This window comes from Dermacentor variabilis, chromosome 4 (genome assembly GCF_050947875.1).
Source record: "Dermacentor variabilis isolate Ectoservices chromosome 4, ASM5094787v1, whole genome shotgun sequence".
NCBI classification, from domain to species: domain Eukaryota; kingdom Metazoa; phylum Arthropoda; class Arachnida; order Ixodida; family Ixodidae; genus Dermacentor; species Dermacentor variabilis.
The window spans coordinates 81,909,838-81,928,701 of record NC_134571.1 but is presented as its reverse complement, the minus strand read 5'-3'; the positions used below and the strand labels follow the sequence as shown (position 1 = coordinate 81,928,701).

Sequence of the window (18,864 nt, the reverse complement as noted above, 5' to 3'; positions counted from 1 at the left end):
TCAGCTTTTTGCATGAGGATCTTGCCATCTGAAAACCAGGTAAATTTCCACTGCTGCTCGCGACTTAAGTGAGTAGCCTTGCCAATTCTAAGCAAGGTTTGTTGTCCAGACATAGGTGCTCTTTTATATAATCAAATCTCAATTTAACAAAATCAGTGATGTAATGAGCAGTTTCTATTTCCCCATTTAGTTCCGTTAAAAACGGTGCTTTCTTTCTTTCTTTCTTCTTTTTTTTGCGATTTAACAAGGTAATTTTTTACCATGGCTCTGATTAAACAAAGTTTTCAGCTATTTCAAGCAAGTACCAAGCTTTACCCAGCCTGTATGGCTGGCTAAAGCTAGCAAAAGAACTATAAAATGTCGGCTGGGGACAAAGTTATTTGCAAACGTCCTTCCACATTTAAAGATGGAGCGGCAAAAACGGCATCGAAGCGCGTGCGCCGGAACACAGTATGCGAGATGCAGCGCTGCACTATATGTCGCATAACAACTTGCAGAGGTCATGGCGCGCAGCAGTTCGGAGCACTCAGAGAAACACAGGAGCTGAACATTTCTTCAGCGCAAGGGGGGTGGGGAAGGGGTGAGCACGCAGTAACGTGATCAAGCATGCACTAGAGAAGGGAGGGGCGCAGGGGACGCACACCTATCTGCCCTCTTCCCTACCCTTGCTCTAGCTGTGCATGGCTGTTCATATGCGGGCCATGTGCTGTATCTTGGAGGCAACTTTTACCAAGTGCAAAGGCCTAGCTGAGATGATTGGTACCTTCATGCACATTTTGTTCTTGCACGTCAAGTGTTCGTCTCGTAATCTCAAGTTTCCGAGGCACGGTGCGAAGCGTTCGCTTGCATTGCGACGAGTGTTCTTGGTCATTGAGTGATCTTTGCCTGAGTGCCCGTGACACCGATAAACTACGAACCTTACTTCATGTAGTTGTCTCTTTGCTTGCCATGAATGTTCTTTGGCGAAACTACTGACATTTTCTCTTTCTCGTTTTTTTTTATTCGAGATGAATATTCACATCTTTCTGCATTTCTTTTTTTAAGGAGCCTACATGCAAGCACTGTTTTAGGCTGGTGACAGCCTTTGTAAGGGTACTTGCTGTCGCCAGCTAAATTGGGGGGAATAACTTTCCGACTAATTATAAGGCTTCGGACACAAAATGGCAAAAGACCCGCTGACAGACCTGTGTGTCATGGACAGACCTCTGTGTATGGTATCGATCTCATCGCATGTGAAGTCCAAGTTTAGGCAAGCGGCAACCTTGGTGATTATCTAGTTCAGGTATTCTGCTTCTGTTTTGGGTACCCCTTTCATCTCAACATTGTTTTTTCTAGAGTATTGCTTTAGTTTTTTTCTAGTTGTATGATTGTCTGCTTAAGCTGCTTTGCAAGCCTCTGCTTCTCTCCTCGGCGTTCAGCGTTCCGACTTTTGATTTCAGTCAGCTCTTGCTTCAAGGATTTTATTTCACTCTTGAAATCATCAGAACTCTCAGTGATGAAATTCACTGATGTTCTGACAGTTGCTTGTTCGGCCTTTACTTCAGTGCTTAACGAGTCAACATTTCTAACGCGAGATCTGGTACCAGTTAAGGCATCAAGAACTTTGGAGATCATGTCGACCACTACCTTGGTAAGCTCTTTATTGAAAATGGGGCTTTATTGCTCATAGCTTTCACTAGCTCTCTTAGAGCCTCAGATTTGTTGGTTGCCATTGCAAAGTGTGAACTTGATGAAAGACAGAAAGCTACAGAAAGATTGAACAGCAAAAATAACCACAGTGTAGAACGCTACAATTAATATACCCAAATTTAGACCAGAGTAACAGCCAGTAGTCAGACGGTAGTCTCACCAAAATAAATTTGAAGAAATCCACCTACAGTATGTGGAAGTGGCACTTAGCAGCTGCTGAATCATGGCTGCCAGATGTGCTCTGATGAATGGAGACTGATAATTCAGGTGCTTTTGCACTGCCAAAAGCATACATGGAATCTCGTTCAACACATGTTCATGTAGCTGATGACCATTTCCCAGTCCTATCTCCCGCAGTGCCCGCAGTCAACATCTACCATGAAGTGTCAGAGAATCGAAGTTTGACATTGTATCTGCAAAATGTAGAAGTGACGGTTAGCAGATGCAGTATCACAGCTGCCTGATTCCCTCTGATAATTGTCCATGTGGTAGTTTTCCACGATGCATTCGAGGTGAAAGTGCACAAGCATGCCAAGATATTCCACCTATTTCGTTGCAGGGAACCAAGCTTGCATTCAAATGCCCATGTTGTGCATATAATACACTCTATATGTGTACTATATGTCAGAACACCGTAGCAAACTCAGTGAGACCTGTAGTAGAGGGCTTGCGGCTACCAATTTTCTATGTGTGTCCTGCACTCACGTGCTTGTCTGTTCTTCACGATGGTGGCAGGAACCTAGACTGTGCACAGGGTTGTTGTCATTACGCAAAAAGGTCTGTAAGTGTTAATTTCATTTTAAACACTTGGTATTCAGTCAGCCACACACAAGTTGAGACTCATTATGGAATTTTCCCCGTCTTTCAGCCGCCACGAGCATTGCAGGGGCTACATTCGACATGCAGCCTGTGCAGGTGCCACTGATCGATGCCAGCAGCGTGGCCATGTCAGTCTCGTCGTCAGGGCATTCCATCACCACCAGCAGCCCTGCTGTCGCGGAGGCCACCAGCACATCCACTGTGCTGGTGGCCTCACAACAAGCTCACACAGTGGCTGTCGTCCAAAGCACACCACAGACAACAAACCTGGTGGTGGATGAAACGCCTGTCCTTGCTCTGGCAGAAAGCACTGAAGCAGTGCAGGTGAGTTGCCTGGGGCAAGTGGTGAAGGAAGTGTGTGGAAATGAAAAGTCAGCTTTCTGTTGAAAATTAAAAGAAGAAAAAGAAAAGAAAAAAGAAGTGCTCAAGACGAGGATACGTAGTCGTAAACAGACAAGAATACTGTGCTGCGTCCTGGTTTGTTCTTGACAAACAAGGACTCAATGCTGCACCTTTGCCTCTTTTCAACTTTATGGGGTAAATGGGGGGCGGGGGAATACCTAAACAAGGTATATTTCTAAGCGCAAAAGTACTACACACTTAGGGGGAGAGACAGCCACTCTGTAATTGATAGTAGTAAAAGGGTCAGCTCAGCTCTCGTTACACATGGTCGGTTGACGAGCTCATGCACAGGAAATGCAGGCAAGCCAGGAGGCACTGAGTCATAAACAGAGAGCGTGTCATGCTTGGGGATGCTCTTTTGTATCCTTTAGATGGGGATAGTGTACCCCAGTTTAAATGTAAAATCGTTGTTTTTAACGTGCACATTTAGAAGCAACCACTACACCTTCATCAGTAATCCATCCAGTGACAATGTTATAGAGTAACAGCCACTTTCATTTTTCCACTTCTGCAAAGAGTCAGTAGTGTTCAACCTTGAACATTAATTCTCTTTTCCACATGCTTCACTTCTTTTAGTATAGCAGCCCTAATAGAAGACCGAACCAAAAAAAGTTACCTTAACTCTTTCCCTACCTTAGGGAAAATAGGCGTTCTTTGTAGGTTACGCCAGATCCTTATTTTTTTTGTAGGAACTGCTGCCTCAATATTTTATTTAATACATAAACAAAAAGCTGTATGAATGCACTATTCATGCATGACAGTTATATAAACAAAATATATGTCATAACGATATAAATTGCCAGAATGAAGATTGTGGGATAAAATTGAACAAACTTTGTAAAGACACGCTTGTAACTACAGTAAAACCTCGTAAAACCGTACCTGCTTTAACAGTAGTTTCGTTTTAAAAGTAGTAAAGTCAAATCCCTGTCTCAGCAGCCATTGAACATGATGTATTTTGTATCCGCATAAACTGTACCAGCTTATTGCGTATGTATCGGTTAACACGTAGTGTTTCCACTTTTTGTCGCGGAAACAAAGCGGTGTGTCGTCTCGATCGGGTGGCTCGGCAGAACAAGCCTCAGAGATCAGCACAACGACCTTCTAGCACCTTGTGCGTTTGCGTGTGAAGCCTCATCAACATCAACATCATTTTGGCGCCGTGCCATAGAGCGTTGTGGCGTCGTGCGAACTCGCATCGTGCTAAAGTGTGGATAAAAAAGGCGCCTGGTGCTCAGCATAGAAGAAAGATTAGACATCGTTCGTGCTATTGAATGTGGCACGAAGAAGTCGGCGCTGGCATGCGACAGGGATCTACTGTTGACTACAATGTGTGGCATTTGGAATGCGAAGAGATGTCGGCTACGAGGTTCGAATTTTCACCATCGTTGCCTCTGTTGTTGCCGAAGTGTCGACTAGTGACAGTGATGAGGACGACACGGAAAGCAATACCATGAACGATACAGGCTCGAGAGTGGTAGAAACTGCGCGTTACGTCAGCCTCATCAATGCAATCGACGCGACGAGAACAGCACCCCGCAATGAAAAGGTGCCCCGCAGCTTCTGTAACGCTACCATGCCTGTGCACGGAGAATATGCAACGCCAACGAGGAATCTGCCATGCGAGTGTTTGCCAAGAAGAGAGGGCTGGCTGAAAAGCTGGCTCACAGCTTCAGCAAGTTTGAAGCCGCTGTCGTCGCTGCTAAGCCGCCGTGACAACAAACGAAAATAACACGTTTGTTGTGCGAAGTAAATAAATACTGCATGTTTTTTCCCCTTTCATCGCACTCTCTCTGAGTTCCGTTTTTGACAGGTAAGTGGGCAATCTCATGCAATTTCGGTTAAGCAGTACTACTGTTTAGTACATACTTTTTCCGAGCTCTGGCCAACTACGGTTTAACGAGGTTTCACTGTACTAAGAAAAGTATGTAACAAAAATTATGAGATGTACAAAACGTCTTACCATATAATAGGCATGTTCTCTGAATAAATCAAAATTGTTCGTTGAAAAGGTATTCCACTACAAAAACTTAACTGCAAACACTACAGTTGGGTGTGCTGGGCTATGGCTGCCGATGTTCCGGGCAGGTTTGCATCGTCATTGCTCTCAGAGTCAGAGTCTGATGAAAAGGCAGCATCCTCAGACTCGCTGCTGCTCGATCCATAGATAAATCAGCTGCAGATGCAGCTGAATCACGAGATCTGCGATCTTTCAAAGTGCGCGTCACTCCCGGAGGCAGCCATTTTTTGCTTTCCACTCTGACGATCACGAAACATTGGAGTGTGATAAAAAATTACTGCCTGGTGGGAAAAAAAATTTAACTGCTTAGAAAACAAAATATATATAGTTCTCCTCCTTCAAGTTCGATGGTGCGGTGTGTCCGTGAGCGGCGCGCAGAAGGTCTTGAAAGCAGAATTTCAGACCGTCGAGGTGGGCAGCCATTATTGCTTTCTACTTTCACGATTGTGGAACTTCGGAGCACGTTCAAAAGTCACCGCCTGGCAGGAAACAATCTAAATACTTAGAAGACAAAATTATACTTCTCCTCCTTCATGTTCAATAGTGCAGTGTGTCCATGAGCAGCACGGAAGGTCTCGAAAGTGGTGTTTCACACTATCAATAGTGGTCTAATGATGCCGAATGGGGGCGGTAGGGGAAGAGTTAAAGGTACACTAAAGAAAAATGCTAAGTCAATGTGGACTGTTGAAATAGCATTCCAGAAACCTCGCAGCGCTTGTTTTGTTCTAAGAAAAGATTCAGTTTAGGAGAAAATTGGCTTGAAGGGTCTGCATACTGAAGGGTCCGCATACTGAAGGGCCCACAACTTAAATTGCCTGCCCCGAGCGGGAAGTGGGGACATTATATACACCATCACCGTTCTTTACTGCTGCCAGTGAGTAAAACAGCACCTGACAGATGGCACTACAGTTTTCTGTGCAAAATGAAAATGCTCAGCCATAGAAAAACCGAGCCAAGACAGAGCGGCGGAGTCTCCACTGCAGCTACGCTTAGTCAACTTGCATGCACCATTTAGGAATCCCACGACACCATGTTGATGTAGAATTCTCCGCTACTTGCAGTTTGTATGAGTTTTGTGAGTGAGAAAAACCAGCACAGCACTAGTTGATGGAGGCACTGAATGGAGAAAACGAAACCTTTCAACTGCACGCTTCCTTATCAAGGATAGCGTCAGTGAGTTCTTTCTTCAAAAGATGAAGTAGAACTGGACAACTAGCATTTTCTTTCCTCTTATAATGGAATACAATGGTCTTTTTATTACAAGTGGTTGAGTACTACTGACAGAATCCTACTGAGGTGTGCCTTCGTCATCAGGCTAGTACATGAATGTCCCGGGGGATTCTGTTATCATGTCCTGCGTTTACCTTAATTTTTCAATTACTAAAGTTCTTCGCAATAATATTGATGCTTTAGACATTCTCGAGCACTGATCTATCGCTTGACTTAATATTTGCCTTTGGTGTCCCTTAAGAACAGCTTAGCAGCTTGGCCCTGATACACCACCTTGATGGCACCTTTCATGGTGCCTTTAACAGCCATTGTAAATTGCACAGTGGTATGACCACATGTTTATCCTCTTCCTATCTTGTACTGTTACTGGACAAGTCACTACACTGCTAACTTATAATGGTGTTTGACTGCATACACTGACTGATGAAGTCAATGTTTCAGTCATTTAGATTAGCACCTGCCATATGTTGCAAGTTTCGTGGAAAACCTGTCATTTCCGTTTCGCTGTGTTTAGACCCTTGCTGCAGATACATTGGACGTTGCAGCTGCTACTGCTGCTGCAGCTGCTTCACCTGTCAGAGTCCAGCCCCTTTCACCACCAAACATTTCATCTCTACTTGACATTTCCTTACCTGAAAGTGAGTATGTATAATATGATATACTGATGTTGACACATTTAATGTTGAAACAGTGCTGACACCAAAGTTCTAGGTCTTTTTTTTTTCTTTTTCTTTTAACAATGGAAGTGTCTTTTCTTTTCATAGGATGCAGTGTAAAATTGTGAAACTCGTGCTCTGAAGTTTCTTTTACATTCAAGCTTCTTTACATTCTTTACATTCAAGACTAGTTTTGATTATGCAGCCTTAAAGAACAGATATATATCTTACTGCCCATTAAACTGCAGGCTATTTTTGCATCCCATGTGCTCCCTGCAATTTCTTGCACATTATTGGATTTCTACTCGCGCCCTATGTAGTACAATCCAATGTTGATATGACGAATCACGTAGGACTACCGAAAATCGTTCATTATTCTGAAAGGTCATTATAGTGAAAGCCCCAAAATTAACCATTCCACCCATCAGTTCATTAGCTGTCACCATGCAAAGCAGATGCTGACAAAAATACTGAAAAAGAGAAGCTCCATGTCGCCTACAAAGTATAACATTTCTTGTTCTTTGTTTGTTTTCACATTCCTTGCCCGTGGACACCGCAACTTTCTCACTTGAAGCTGACACCTTAACTGTTCCAAAGCACAAATGCATGTAAACGACACTGTCCGGAAAGTGGAAAGTGCGACCATATGGAATCGAGTACGGAGGTTACATTTTTCCGAGCGCCTAGCTAGTATGACCACAGAGAGAAGTGTACAAGAAAGAGGTATGCACAGAAGGAAGAGTGAAATAAGAAAGATACGCGTCTCCCTTCTAGGCAAACTTGCCTGGCCTCTCAAAACCCGATATGTCGTCGCCCCTGCGATAGATAAAAGAAAAATTATCTCCCGCATTTATTTTTTATTATTATTGAGCGCCATCTCAGGCTCTCTGAACCCTTGTGCGGTGGCATCCGCTTTCCGCACCTTGTCGTCTGCTAGCCTACTATTTCGCTTGCCCTGAAGAATGCACGGAAATTTAAGAATCCTCAGATTTCAGAATATTAGTTCATAGTACATAGTACATAGTACATAGTTCATGCATTGTTAACATGACATGAAAACTGAATAACGATTGTTATTCTGAAAAAGTTCGGTATTGTGAAGTTCGTAGTACTGAAATGTTTTTACATTGAAACCATAAGAAGACAGCAGGGGATTTTTGAAAAGTTTGTTAATCTGAAAAGTTTGGTAACGTGGTGTTCGTAGTAACGAGGTTTCACTATAGTACCACTGTCACATGGGCAAATTAGACATCAAGGGAGTGTACATTGCCATTAGTGACAAGCACAGCGTATCACACAAAAAGGTTGAGTGATACTTGCTGTGGAATGTACTTGCCAGGAAGAATTCAACAAGTTTGCATCACTGCATCAAAGTGTGCAGCCTTGATAGCAATGCTTAAGAAATAAATAAAATAATGTTTAATGCACATTCAGTACAAACTTTAAGACTTTTTAAAAAATTATTTCAGATGTTATAACGTCTGCTGTGTCAGCAGTTGAAATTGTTATTTTCCTGTGCTTGCCATGAATGCAATGCTGTCTTTGTCATGACTTGTGACAAGTGATCATGTTACTGCTGTTGCAATGAATTACTTTATGTGCAGTGAAATTCACACTAACTACTAATTTTAAGTACATGTTGTATGACCTGTAGATGCAAATACTTCTCAAACTCCAGCAATTTTCACTTCAATATAGTTTAGTTTTCTTGTAGTAACTGTTTAAATGTTGCACATCTCTCCTGACCTCAACCTTGTCACACAACACAATGAATGTACAAAACACTAGGGGCGTGCAAATGCCATATATAGTAATTTCAAATTGAATATTGAAGCGAATCAAGAAAAAGAATGTCGAATGTTGAATTGAATACCAGAAGATATTTCACAAAATTTAATGCTTACAAATTTTGAGTAGAAAATTACGGTGCTGCATGCGCCTGGGGTTCTCCTAGCATTGCATAGCAAGAATGCAGCAAGCTATCAGTAACTTAGATACATATAAGTATGCAGAGTATAAGTACAGCACAGTCTACTACTATTATTAAAGGGAACAAAAAATTAATATGCCAGTACTGATTACAGCTGTAAAAATATTTCTTTTTTACGAATAAATTTATGTTAAATAGATTCAAGTGCTTTTCGTTCCTCTGCAACTAAAGAATTAGTGACATTCTGTTGTACTGAATACCAATGAAGTTCTCGGTTTAATAGTGAACCAGTGCTTTGCGGCAATCCTTTATTTATTGCATAGAAAGCTTTGCTTTCCAGTTTTTTCTCCAAGCGACAGAAAGGCTATCCCAACTTTACGGCAGGTGGGTTATCATAAGGCCAATCTGTGCATCAGTCGAAAAGACTGCACATCACACCACTCGATCACCGCTCCGCGCTTAGCCAGCACTGACAGTAAAGAACAGACACCGTCTGGCCCATTTGACTCTCACAGGTTCGGCGTGATTTGCCACCTGTCAAACATAAAAAATCTGGAGGGTCACAGAAAGTTTGCGCAATGCACCTCCCCTACTTGTTCATCCACCTTCCACGCAAATGCATGCAACCGGGTATGACACTTTCGCACCCGTCATGTAAGTCCAAACAAAGCTATCTATTTGATGTGCGTCTAATGAATGTTGTTGAAAACGAGAGGTCGCCATAGGATGTGTCACAAAGATGGCAGCCGTGAACAACTTTGTTGCCATCTTGCACACTCTTTTTCATTTGCGAGGTGATTCATTGGCTTTCCGAGTGTCATGCGGCTGCTGCGAATAGATCTGCGTCGATTCTGCACCAAACAGTAACTTTAGTTGCCCACGCTCAATGAAGCAGCGCTTTAGGCCTAATGGCCTCGGCAGTGTTGCCGTGATGAAAATTCACCGCTGTAATGGGCCACAAGTCATCATGGATTGTTTACCGCTAATATGTTCGTACATGTGGTTCATAAGTGATCAGTCCTGAGATCAGGCTTGTGGGTCAGATTGACGGCTGTTGAAGTGTCGTGAAGTTTGTTGCTGCCTGTCCAACACAATCTGCATATCTATTGGCAGCTAAGCAGCCCTATCTTCGAACTTCATGAAATACTCTTTGCTTTTATTGCCATTCTCTCTGTCCATGCCGCATTATCATTTCGATCAGTCCTGTCAACCTGGACTAAACTTGTACCAACAAAGGTGACCCCGGCCAACACGGCGCTGTTCTGCGAACTGCAGCGTTCGGACGCAGTGTGTGCAATCTTTGCATTGGGCCAACACCGAGGAATGCTAACGGTGACAAAATCTGCTACTGTGTCAGCTGGGGCGGCCTGTCCGCAGCACATTTGGCACTTCTTTTGCTCCAAAAACGAAGTGAAAAGCTCGCTTGCACAGTATCGAGTACGAGGGGCTCCACGGCACATGTGTTATATAGCACTGCACGGGTCTCCACATCGAATATATCTAATATCTGAAAAATCAAATAGTAGAGGTTTGATTTGCAAATTAAATTATTCGATTTGGTGATATTCAAATATTCGCACATCTCTACAAGACACCCGTGAATAAAACCATAACAGTCTATGCTGTAGTATGGGAAAAGACAAACAACTTTTGTGTACATAGAACATATAAAAGTACAGCATTTTAAAAAAAGAGAGAAAACACACATTTAAATGTGTATCTCGTTTACCCGGGTTCGACAGGTCTTCCATCAGAAGGCACGGCTGCACAGATCTTGGATGATGCTGCCACTCTACCAAACTTGGGCGCTACACTCTCGGGTAAGTTAGTGAGATCTGACTTCTTTATGAACCAGAGATAAAAGGCAGCCTCACTTTGTTTGTAAGGAAGCACATGCACAGATTGTTATTGTAGTGACTGTGTTGCATCCTCGACGGGAGATGTTGTTGCATGAGTGAATGTAAATAAAGGTAGATTCACACATTGTACTGAACTTAAAGGGACATTAAGGGAAAAGTACTGAGCTAAGTTAGATAGATAGAATATTCATCTAGAAGTCTATCACCATTTTTTGTGTGCCAATAGGTGACTTTCTTGTGTAGAAAATTGCCTTCAGAGGTCCCTCTGCTGCTTCTCAATTTGAAATGCCTGCGCCAAAAAGGATGAGTTGACGTGATTCCCATGTGACCTCCCTCTCTGCCGCTCTCTGTAAATCAGCCGTTGTTGAAATCACATGTTCGGAACAGATGGCACCTCTTCAATTTTTCATTTTAGTCATTTTCTTGCTTACAAAAGCTCTGTCCTTGCTACAAATGAGAAATTCGTTGTTACAGAAACCTTATCGTTCAATCTAATCGTACCAACTGTGAGGGTGCCATTAAAAACAACTTGCCACATGATTTGATGGTGAATGTGGTTACTGAATCCAGATTTGGTGGCCAGCTTTTTGAGATGATAGCCATACACTTACTTTTTGGCAAAGCATCGCTATAGCATTGCTAAGGGCAATCTTGCTCTATGCAGGCACTCCTTAGTGATGACACTTGGAGGAATCTGGTTAATGGCCATTCCGTTGCTCAGGCCTTTATAACGAACACAGGGGGTGAGGATTTGAAAAAGCTGAAGTAAAGGGCAGGTGGGCTTTTTAGTGAAAATCAAGGGCACGAGAATAATATTTTGCTGAAGGGCTCATGGAAACATTGTTTAGCAGCCATGCTAAAGCCAAGAGCTAGTTGATGTTGGTACCAGAAAAGCATGTATGCATCTGTGGCCTGATTGGTAGAGCATCAGACTGTTGCACTGGGCGACCCTAATTTGGCCCGAAACATGGACATTCCCTACGAAAAGTTGCCTGGCATGCAGTAAAGAATGCTCCTCTAAAGCCCCATCTTTTTCTGTGCATTTTTTGTGAAAACTGCATCTTGCTACGGTGTGTACTTTTCAAATTATATTTTTTCTTTATTTTTCCTGTTATTTTTATATGGTCAACCCTGTGTTTTATGCTCTCGTGAATCGGTAGATTTATTATTTGTGAATTATTGACAGTAAACTATGCTTAAGCGCTTTTGTCAGTGTTTAAGTATGTTAGCACAGCGGTTGTGCTCTGCAGGTGCAGCTGCTTTGGAACAGCAGATACGTCCTCTGCTGTGCTACCACTTCGAGCATGCTGCTGCAATCACTAAAGGGCGTGGGTGCTTTGTCATGCCGTATAGTGCCGATAGTAACATAACATACAACAGCAGATGTCCCTTGTCTCATTTATGTTGCAGGTCTCTCAGCCCTCGACACAGATGGTCCTGCAATTGAGGCTAGCAATCCTCTGCCAAGCTTTACTGCGGTCTCAGACTCAAATCTTGCCTGTAAGTCCTAGCTTCTGTGTCCAATGCGCTGCTTTAGTGACTGTGGCACTCTTCTGCTGAGAAAGAGGTTGTGGGTTCAATTTTTTAGATTTAGGCCACATCTAAAATCCAATGCACTAAAAGTTAATCCAAAGTGCTCCACTGCAGCATTTTTGATAGCACGAGTGTTTCCTGGTTGTTATGTTAAAGCCAAACAATCACTCGAGCGTTGCATGTGGCTACAACTGTGCTTTGGAAATGCACTGAGGCTAGATCAGCCCAATTCACGATCGAGTGAACTGCATGATATTGGTAAATAGATTATGTTTATTGACATGTCTCTTGACGCAAAACAGCCGGAAAAACATTGGAGTCAGAGCAAGCACACTGAAGGCAGCTTGCTATGGTGGAACCTCATTAAGTTGTTTGAGGGTCATATTTTTAATAGCAATAGCAGTGTCAAAGCAGGAAAAAATGTATTTGTGTGAGTTGTGGGAAGCCTGTCACGTGGTAGAGGTAGAGAGGGGATGGGAAAGCTTAAAAGAGTGTGTTTGTGTGTATATATACAAGGTGTCCCACGTAACTTGTGTTCAAAATTGAAAAATATGACAGTGCCATGTGGCTAGACAGAACCAAGGCAATGTTGTTTGCCATTGCTTGGAGCAAGCCAGACAGTTTTCTGTATTTTGCCTAATTGCATAACTGGTTATAATTAATTAACTTCTCAACTATTATACTCAGAGCAAGATTGTCAATTGGAAAATTGTAGGCCATCATGAAAAATTCCCGATCCACCTTTCTGTTGTTCTGTACATTTATGACAGCCCTGAAAAACAAAAACAAAAAAAAAAAACGTAAAAGCACACAAAAAGTGTCATACAAATAATCATGCATTACTTTAATTTTCGTCACTTTTCCAATTTTCAAGATTCACTAAGTACAGTTGCTCATACATTTTTCTTACACAGAAGACACTGAAAAATTTTCTGTATTATCGGGAAATCAGACAAAAGTAAATTTTAATGAGAAAAAAGTCATTTTGTTGAATTTGAGAGTCAGCAATGAAAGATGCAGTTTTATGCTACATCAACAATATCTTCAATGTGTAGCGAAGCCAGCCATGCTTTCGCATCCACTCTGCCCCTGAAGCTCATAGTGTTGTCTGCACCGGGACGACATTATCATGAAAAGCGTTGGCAGTGGGTAGTGGGTGCTTCGTCTGCCTCGCGCTTCAACGTGTCTCCGAAACTCGAGATTATTCAACCTCCTGCACTAAACATGTGGGAAGACAGCACATGATGTCCCGCCATATCAGCTTACCCAGTCTTTGCACATGTGACAAGGTTACCTTTAAAATGACGCACAGGCTGTCTGTGCTCCGTTTCGGCGGTCGCACTGCGCAATTTGAGAGGTGCGCTCCCTAGCAGCCTCATGTAATTGAACTATTTGACCATCTGCATCCATGGAAGTTATTGTCTTAGTACACCTTCACAGTGGCAGTGAAATCTCATTATATTGAAATCGTGTATAAACCCGCTTCGTTATATTGAGGTTCAAAATACCTGTTGATCTATGGACAAGAAGTCATAAAAAGTTAAATACTTTTAATGACTTCTACTTATGACTTATGACTTTTTTTAAAAAAAAGGTGGAAGATCTTTTGTGGCACAACATGGCACTAGCCTCATAGCGAGTCAAGGGCTGCAGTTAGCTTCTATGTGACAAAAAGTGATCGTGGTACGCACTAACTGGTAGGCATACGACGAGCCACTATGGCTTGAGCAGTCAGCCAGTACATTAGGCCCCATGTAGGCTGGGTTGGGGGATTCTTCACAACTATGTTTTCCCTTTTGCGTTAAGTGGCCATAGATCTTATGGTCCAAAATAGTTCACTATGAACCGACTAGCTCAGCGACATGTACTACAGTTGAACCTCAATGTAACGAACATGGGTATAACACGTTTTTGAATAGTAAATAAAAGAATCGCCTTACTGCTATAACCGTGTAACAAATATTTGTTTTTAACAATTAGCGGATAAAATGAAACTATTTTTGTGTCAGGTGCAACTTTGTTATAACAAGGTTTGACTGTACTATGTTTTAAGTGTTAGTATACTTTAAGGGGGTATTACTCAATTTAATTGCTTATGGTCCAAGATTGTATACTCTGCATCCCTAAAGTGACTTGGCTTACTAAATCCTAACCTATTTAACAGGTAGAGGCGGACGAGGAAAGAAACACACAGGACAGGCCCGGACATCCGCGCCTGTCCTGTGTGTTTCTTTCCTCGTCCGTTGTCATTCTCGTGGTTACATGATGCATTCCAATAAATCCTAACCTAGCCTGGCCTTGCCTAGCCTGAAGGAGTTAACTTTAATGCGCTGATAATAAACTTAGCAATTAAAGTTGTGCAGTACTTAATGCTTTGGCCTAGTTGTAGATTTGTATTTGCTGCACTCGGGTGCACGACCTTTATTACAAACGTCAAGCATCATACCTAGGCTTTTCTTACAGTACTAATTTCTTAAACGAAGTTCAAGCCTGCTTGTAGAATAAATGTCATTTGACAAGTGCTCAAAGGGGAAAAAAGTTTGTTTCGATTATTAATATAACACATCTAAGTAAAACGAACTGCTGCAGTCTGATATGTAATGGAGGGTCTCATTGGATAATCATGACCAGCATGGCAATGACTACCAAGAGCTGTGGCTTTGATGCACCCTGTGTATGTGCTGTATGTTAATTCTTAAACATTGCACCACGTGTAAATACATTTCAGATTTGCAGTAACGAGAAACTTCATGGAGGTTTAGTCTAGTGCCATATCAATTTTCGTTACCGACAGCTTTTGTAGTAACTATTAGTGACATGGTTTTATACTTGGTGTGTTGGCAGCTTAAGTAAAGCAGCTGTGTTCCAATTTTCAGCTGCCTTCAAGCTGGCCTGCGAAGAAGCGTCTGTCACTCCTGTAGAGAAAACTGCTATCACCGACAAGACAGACGGCTTGACAACACCACCCATGAGTCCGTTCAAGCTTGTTCATTCAGCTCCGGATTCCAACTGGCTGAATGGAGAGGTAGTGGGGCATATATTGGGATGTTTTCTTCTTTTTAATTAACTTGCTTATTTATGAATGCAACATTGGAGGGTGGATACACTTGTCATAAAACAATAAAAAACAAGCTTAAGGAATGTTTTACTGCATTAAGCAACAATACACTTAGGTTCAGACTGAACAATAACGAGTCCTCGCATTACAATGTTGTTAGTCGTTAGAAATGATACTGCTAAACAATTGTTCTCGGGGAAAAAAAAAATGAATCTTTAAAGCAACTATTTCTCAAGGTTTATTATACTGTGTCATTGTTGTGTATAGTGCAATTCATGGAGTATATTACTATGTGTGAAATGTCAATTTTGTATTGACCATTTATCAACTAGAAAATTTTCAAAATAACAGGCAATTCGCTTTTCCTATGGAGGTCACTAATCAACCAGTGCCTATATGAGCTATTAATGAATTTTGCAGCTTTTTTTCTGCACTTTTATTGAACTTATTAGGGTTGGCCTTGGTGAATGGGTCCTAAATTTTTGTGGCATATTTCTACAGTAGATGTAATATGACGCTATAGCCAAGCTGCTAATAAGGAGAAGTGTCTTTAAGGGGCCCTGAAACGCATTTTGAACACTGTAAGAAAATGTTCCTGATCTGTTGACGAAGCTCCTGTGAACATGTGAACCAAATATTATTGCAATGCATGCTGCAGGGAATTTACAATATAGTGTCAAAAGTAGTGAAAAATTGCTTGGTCTCGCTTCCGCAATGTCATCATGCAGCAGCATCATCTCAAGCAGCTGGACCCACAACAGCTAACGGCTGATTTCGTGATCGCAAGAACATTCTCAGTATACCATTTATTGCTCACTTGAGTTAAATAAATGAAAAATATAGATATGTTTACGATCTCAAAAAGACTGAAAAAATATTTCATCTTTGCAATGCCGGTCTAAACATGACAGTTGCACTTTGCTGTGTCTGCTGCGCGTGGCATCCGAGATTAAAAGCGTAGCGTAGATAAATCGCGGCTGCCTTGGGATGCTGCCATGAGCCGTCTCACGTTCAGCCTTTAGGTGCGGCCATCAGGGCATTGCTTCCTTGCGTCCCCTTGTTGTCTCCTCTGTGTAGCTTCAAGCACACTAATGAAAATGAAAGGAGAGAGAAAGCTACAGATCAGTCCGGTAACTACATCTAACTTCACCTGTGCTTGAAGGATTAAAAAAATATTTGCTACGGGTGGCGGGAAACGTTCGTTTTTGGGGGAAGGAGAAGAGCCGAGCGGAGCAGACATGCTTCGCATGGGGCTCCGTCGACTTTCACTATTCTCGTAAGAAATCCACATCAGACGACCAAAATCTTTGTCAGAAGACCTTCGTGAAGTCATTCGGTACCCCCATGAGAAGTTTGAAGATAGTGAGTGCCTGTTATTTTGCACTTTTGAACTCTGAAGTTCTCTGGGGCAGCGCTGCTCGCTCGATTGCTATGATTTCTTAACACTCACTATGGCGCACATCGCTGGATCCCAGTTGTCTGCTTCTACTTTTACCGGAGGGAGTGGAGGTGGAGTTGTCACTACAGCCACACCCACCTCCGGTGCTATTGTTCAAGCTGTCACCAGGTTTTCGTTGCAAAAGCCAAAGCCATGGGCTTCCTATAGTATATCTCGGAAGACAGCCATGCCGACTCTTCCATTATGGACGAGGACCTTTCTCAAAGGGCGCCATTGGAATGTCCTTATTCCAGTTGGTCTTTACACCTCAAGGGAAGAACCAAGCAGAAGCGCGCCAGAGGCGATCAAGTACACCTGGCAGGCAGGGTAATCTCTCTGCCAGCCTCCTTCGCCACCACGTTATCGTCTTCAACATCCTATGAGCTGCAAGCGTTGGGGCATCAAAGAAGCCTTCTTCTAACAGGAAGTGACAACTACCCCCTGCCATGTAGCGACTTCAAAATCATCATCCGACCCAAGAAAGGCTTGCAGGTGAAAAGTTTCACCAACAACCACATCTCCAAAGCCATCTCTGCCGCCTGTGATATGAAAGTCGAAGATTTGCATTTCCTCGTGCTCTTGACACCCAGTTCCAACATAATCATTGTTAGTACTCCACATCAGGAGGTTGCCATAATTGCGTGCAGGATCATGTAGGTTGTGTTGGGCAGTAACCTTCACGAAGTCAACACTGGATGGAGGGGGCCGAGGCGTCATTCACGAAATTGACCCGGAAACCTGCCTGAGAAGCTTATGACCCACCCAAGGCTGAGAACCCAAGGTGTGGAAATCGTGCAAGCCCGCATGCTGGGAAAGACCAAGGCGGCCGTTGTTCAGATTCAATTCCGTATCATGGCAGTCACATTCTGACAACATTTGAAGGCAAACGCACTCTTTTACTGAAATGTCAGCACACATTGAAGAAGCACGTGTGGCCAAAATGAAACTGAAGTGCTCCGCCATGGCATCTCTCATAAGCAAACTGTGGCTTTGAAATGCAGAACCTCATCAGTCATCATTTCTATGTAAATGCTCCACCAGAAGGTTAAGTGCAATTATCTGCGCAGAAGCGCTCGTACAGGGTGAGTGCACACATCACAGGTGGGCACAGTATATGAGTTGTTGCCCTTACTGCTCCATTCACAACGTCGGCAATGAAGTCCCCATTCTCAAGCTCTCCTATGGTTGTGGCTACTTCCTCCACTTGTTTACTGTAGACACATCAACGGCTTCTGGAAATGCTGACAACTCGCTCCAAACTTTGTCGAAACCAGTGACGGCTTCATTGCACTCATTGGAACACTTTCCATTGTTGTCACCATCACAGAAAAAATAACCATTGAACATTGGCTTTTGCTGCAAAGCCACAGGACTATGGACAGGCATGACCGATCGATCACCTGGACAAGTATGACTGATCGCAAAATAGCAGATATTTACTTTCGTCTGTGAGACGAAGAAAGCGAGGCAGGTAATGGTCGCTTGCAAATATTAAGAAGCAAGTTGACTTCCTCAATCACGTGTTTCATTCCTCTATGCCCACTTTCATATATTATCTGTTTTTGCTATTGAGAGATGGTATAGTACACCCAACTCTGCCTTTTCTCCTTTTTGCTCCTGGAAGTTGTGTTCCATCTGTACCTTGGGTTGTCACCATTTTTAATAAGTTTATTTTTGTATCATTGGTTTGTTTTTTGGCTTTTAGATAGTGGCCTGTGGTATTGTGTCACCATTTCAATGGCTAACCTGTTCCCCATTGTCTCCTGTCTCAGGGCTCAAATTTTTCACTGAGTTCCCTGCTGAACACACTGGACTCGCCACTCAAGGTGACCCAAGTAGGAGCACCGTCAGTGGCACCCGAACCCCCTGTTCTAGCCTTGGAGAACTCGAGCCTAGACTCTATCTCAAGGCTGGCACCTGATGTGAGTGGACCCAAGCTCTGACCTTTGGGCTGCAAAAATGTTTGGGGAGGGAGAGGGCAGGGGGGTATACTGGGAGGTCAGCATTGTGCTCATTTAATGCTGCTTTTGCTTCATTAAAGTAACGACCGTGCAGCTAAACGCACAGCTCACTCCTATGCGAGTGAGCTATGCGGATATGTATGTTGCATGTGGAATTGTGCTCTAAAATGACCAATAATAGTCCTATTTAAAATTTGCTTGCAGCATTGTCCTTCTAATGCATTCTAGTAACCGTATGTATTACATGTTTATTAACATGTAACATGTGT

At 42.8% G+C, this 18,864-nt stretch overlaps 1 protein-coding gene across 2 annotated transcripts in view; it reads left to right on the top strand.

The window, feature by feature from the left end:
• Positions 1–18,864, top strand: part of crm (cramped chromatin regulator) — a 64,734-nt gene that overhangs the window by 41,840 nt on the left and 4,030 nt on the right. For both annotated transcript variants that reach the window (XM_075689572.1, XM_075689573.1), the window contains exons 14-19: positions 2,558–2,832; positions 6,675–6,798; positions 10,489–10,566; positions 12,016–12,105; positions 15,015–15,163; positions 18,407–18,556. In XM_075689572.1, the coding sequence (XP_075545687.1) occupies positions 2,558–2,832; positions 6,675–6,798; positions 10,489–10,566; positions 12,016–12,105; positions 15,015–15,163; positions 18,407–18,556 (866 nt within the window). The remainder of the gene's footprint in view (positions 1–2,557; positions 2,833–6,674; positions 6,799–10,488; positions 10,567–12,015; positions 12,106–15,014; positions 15,164–18,406; positions 18,557–18,864) is intronic.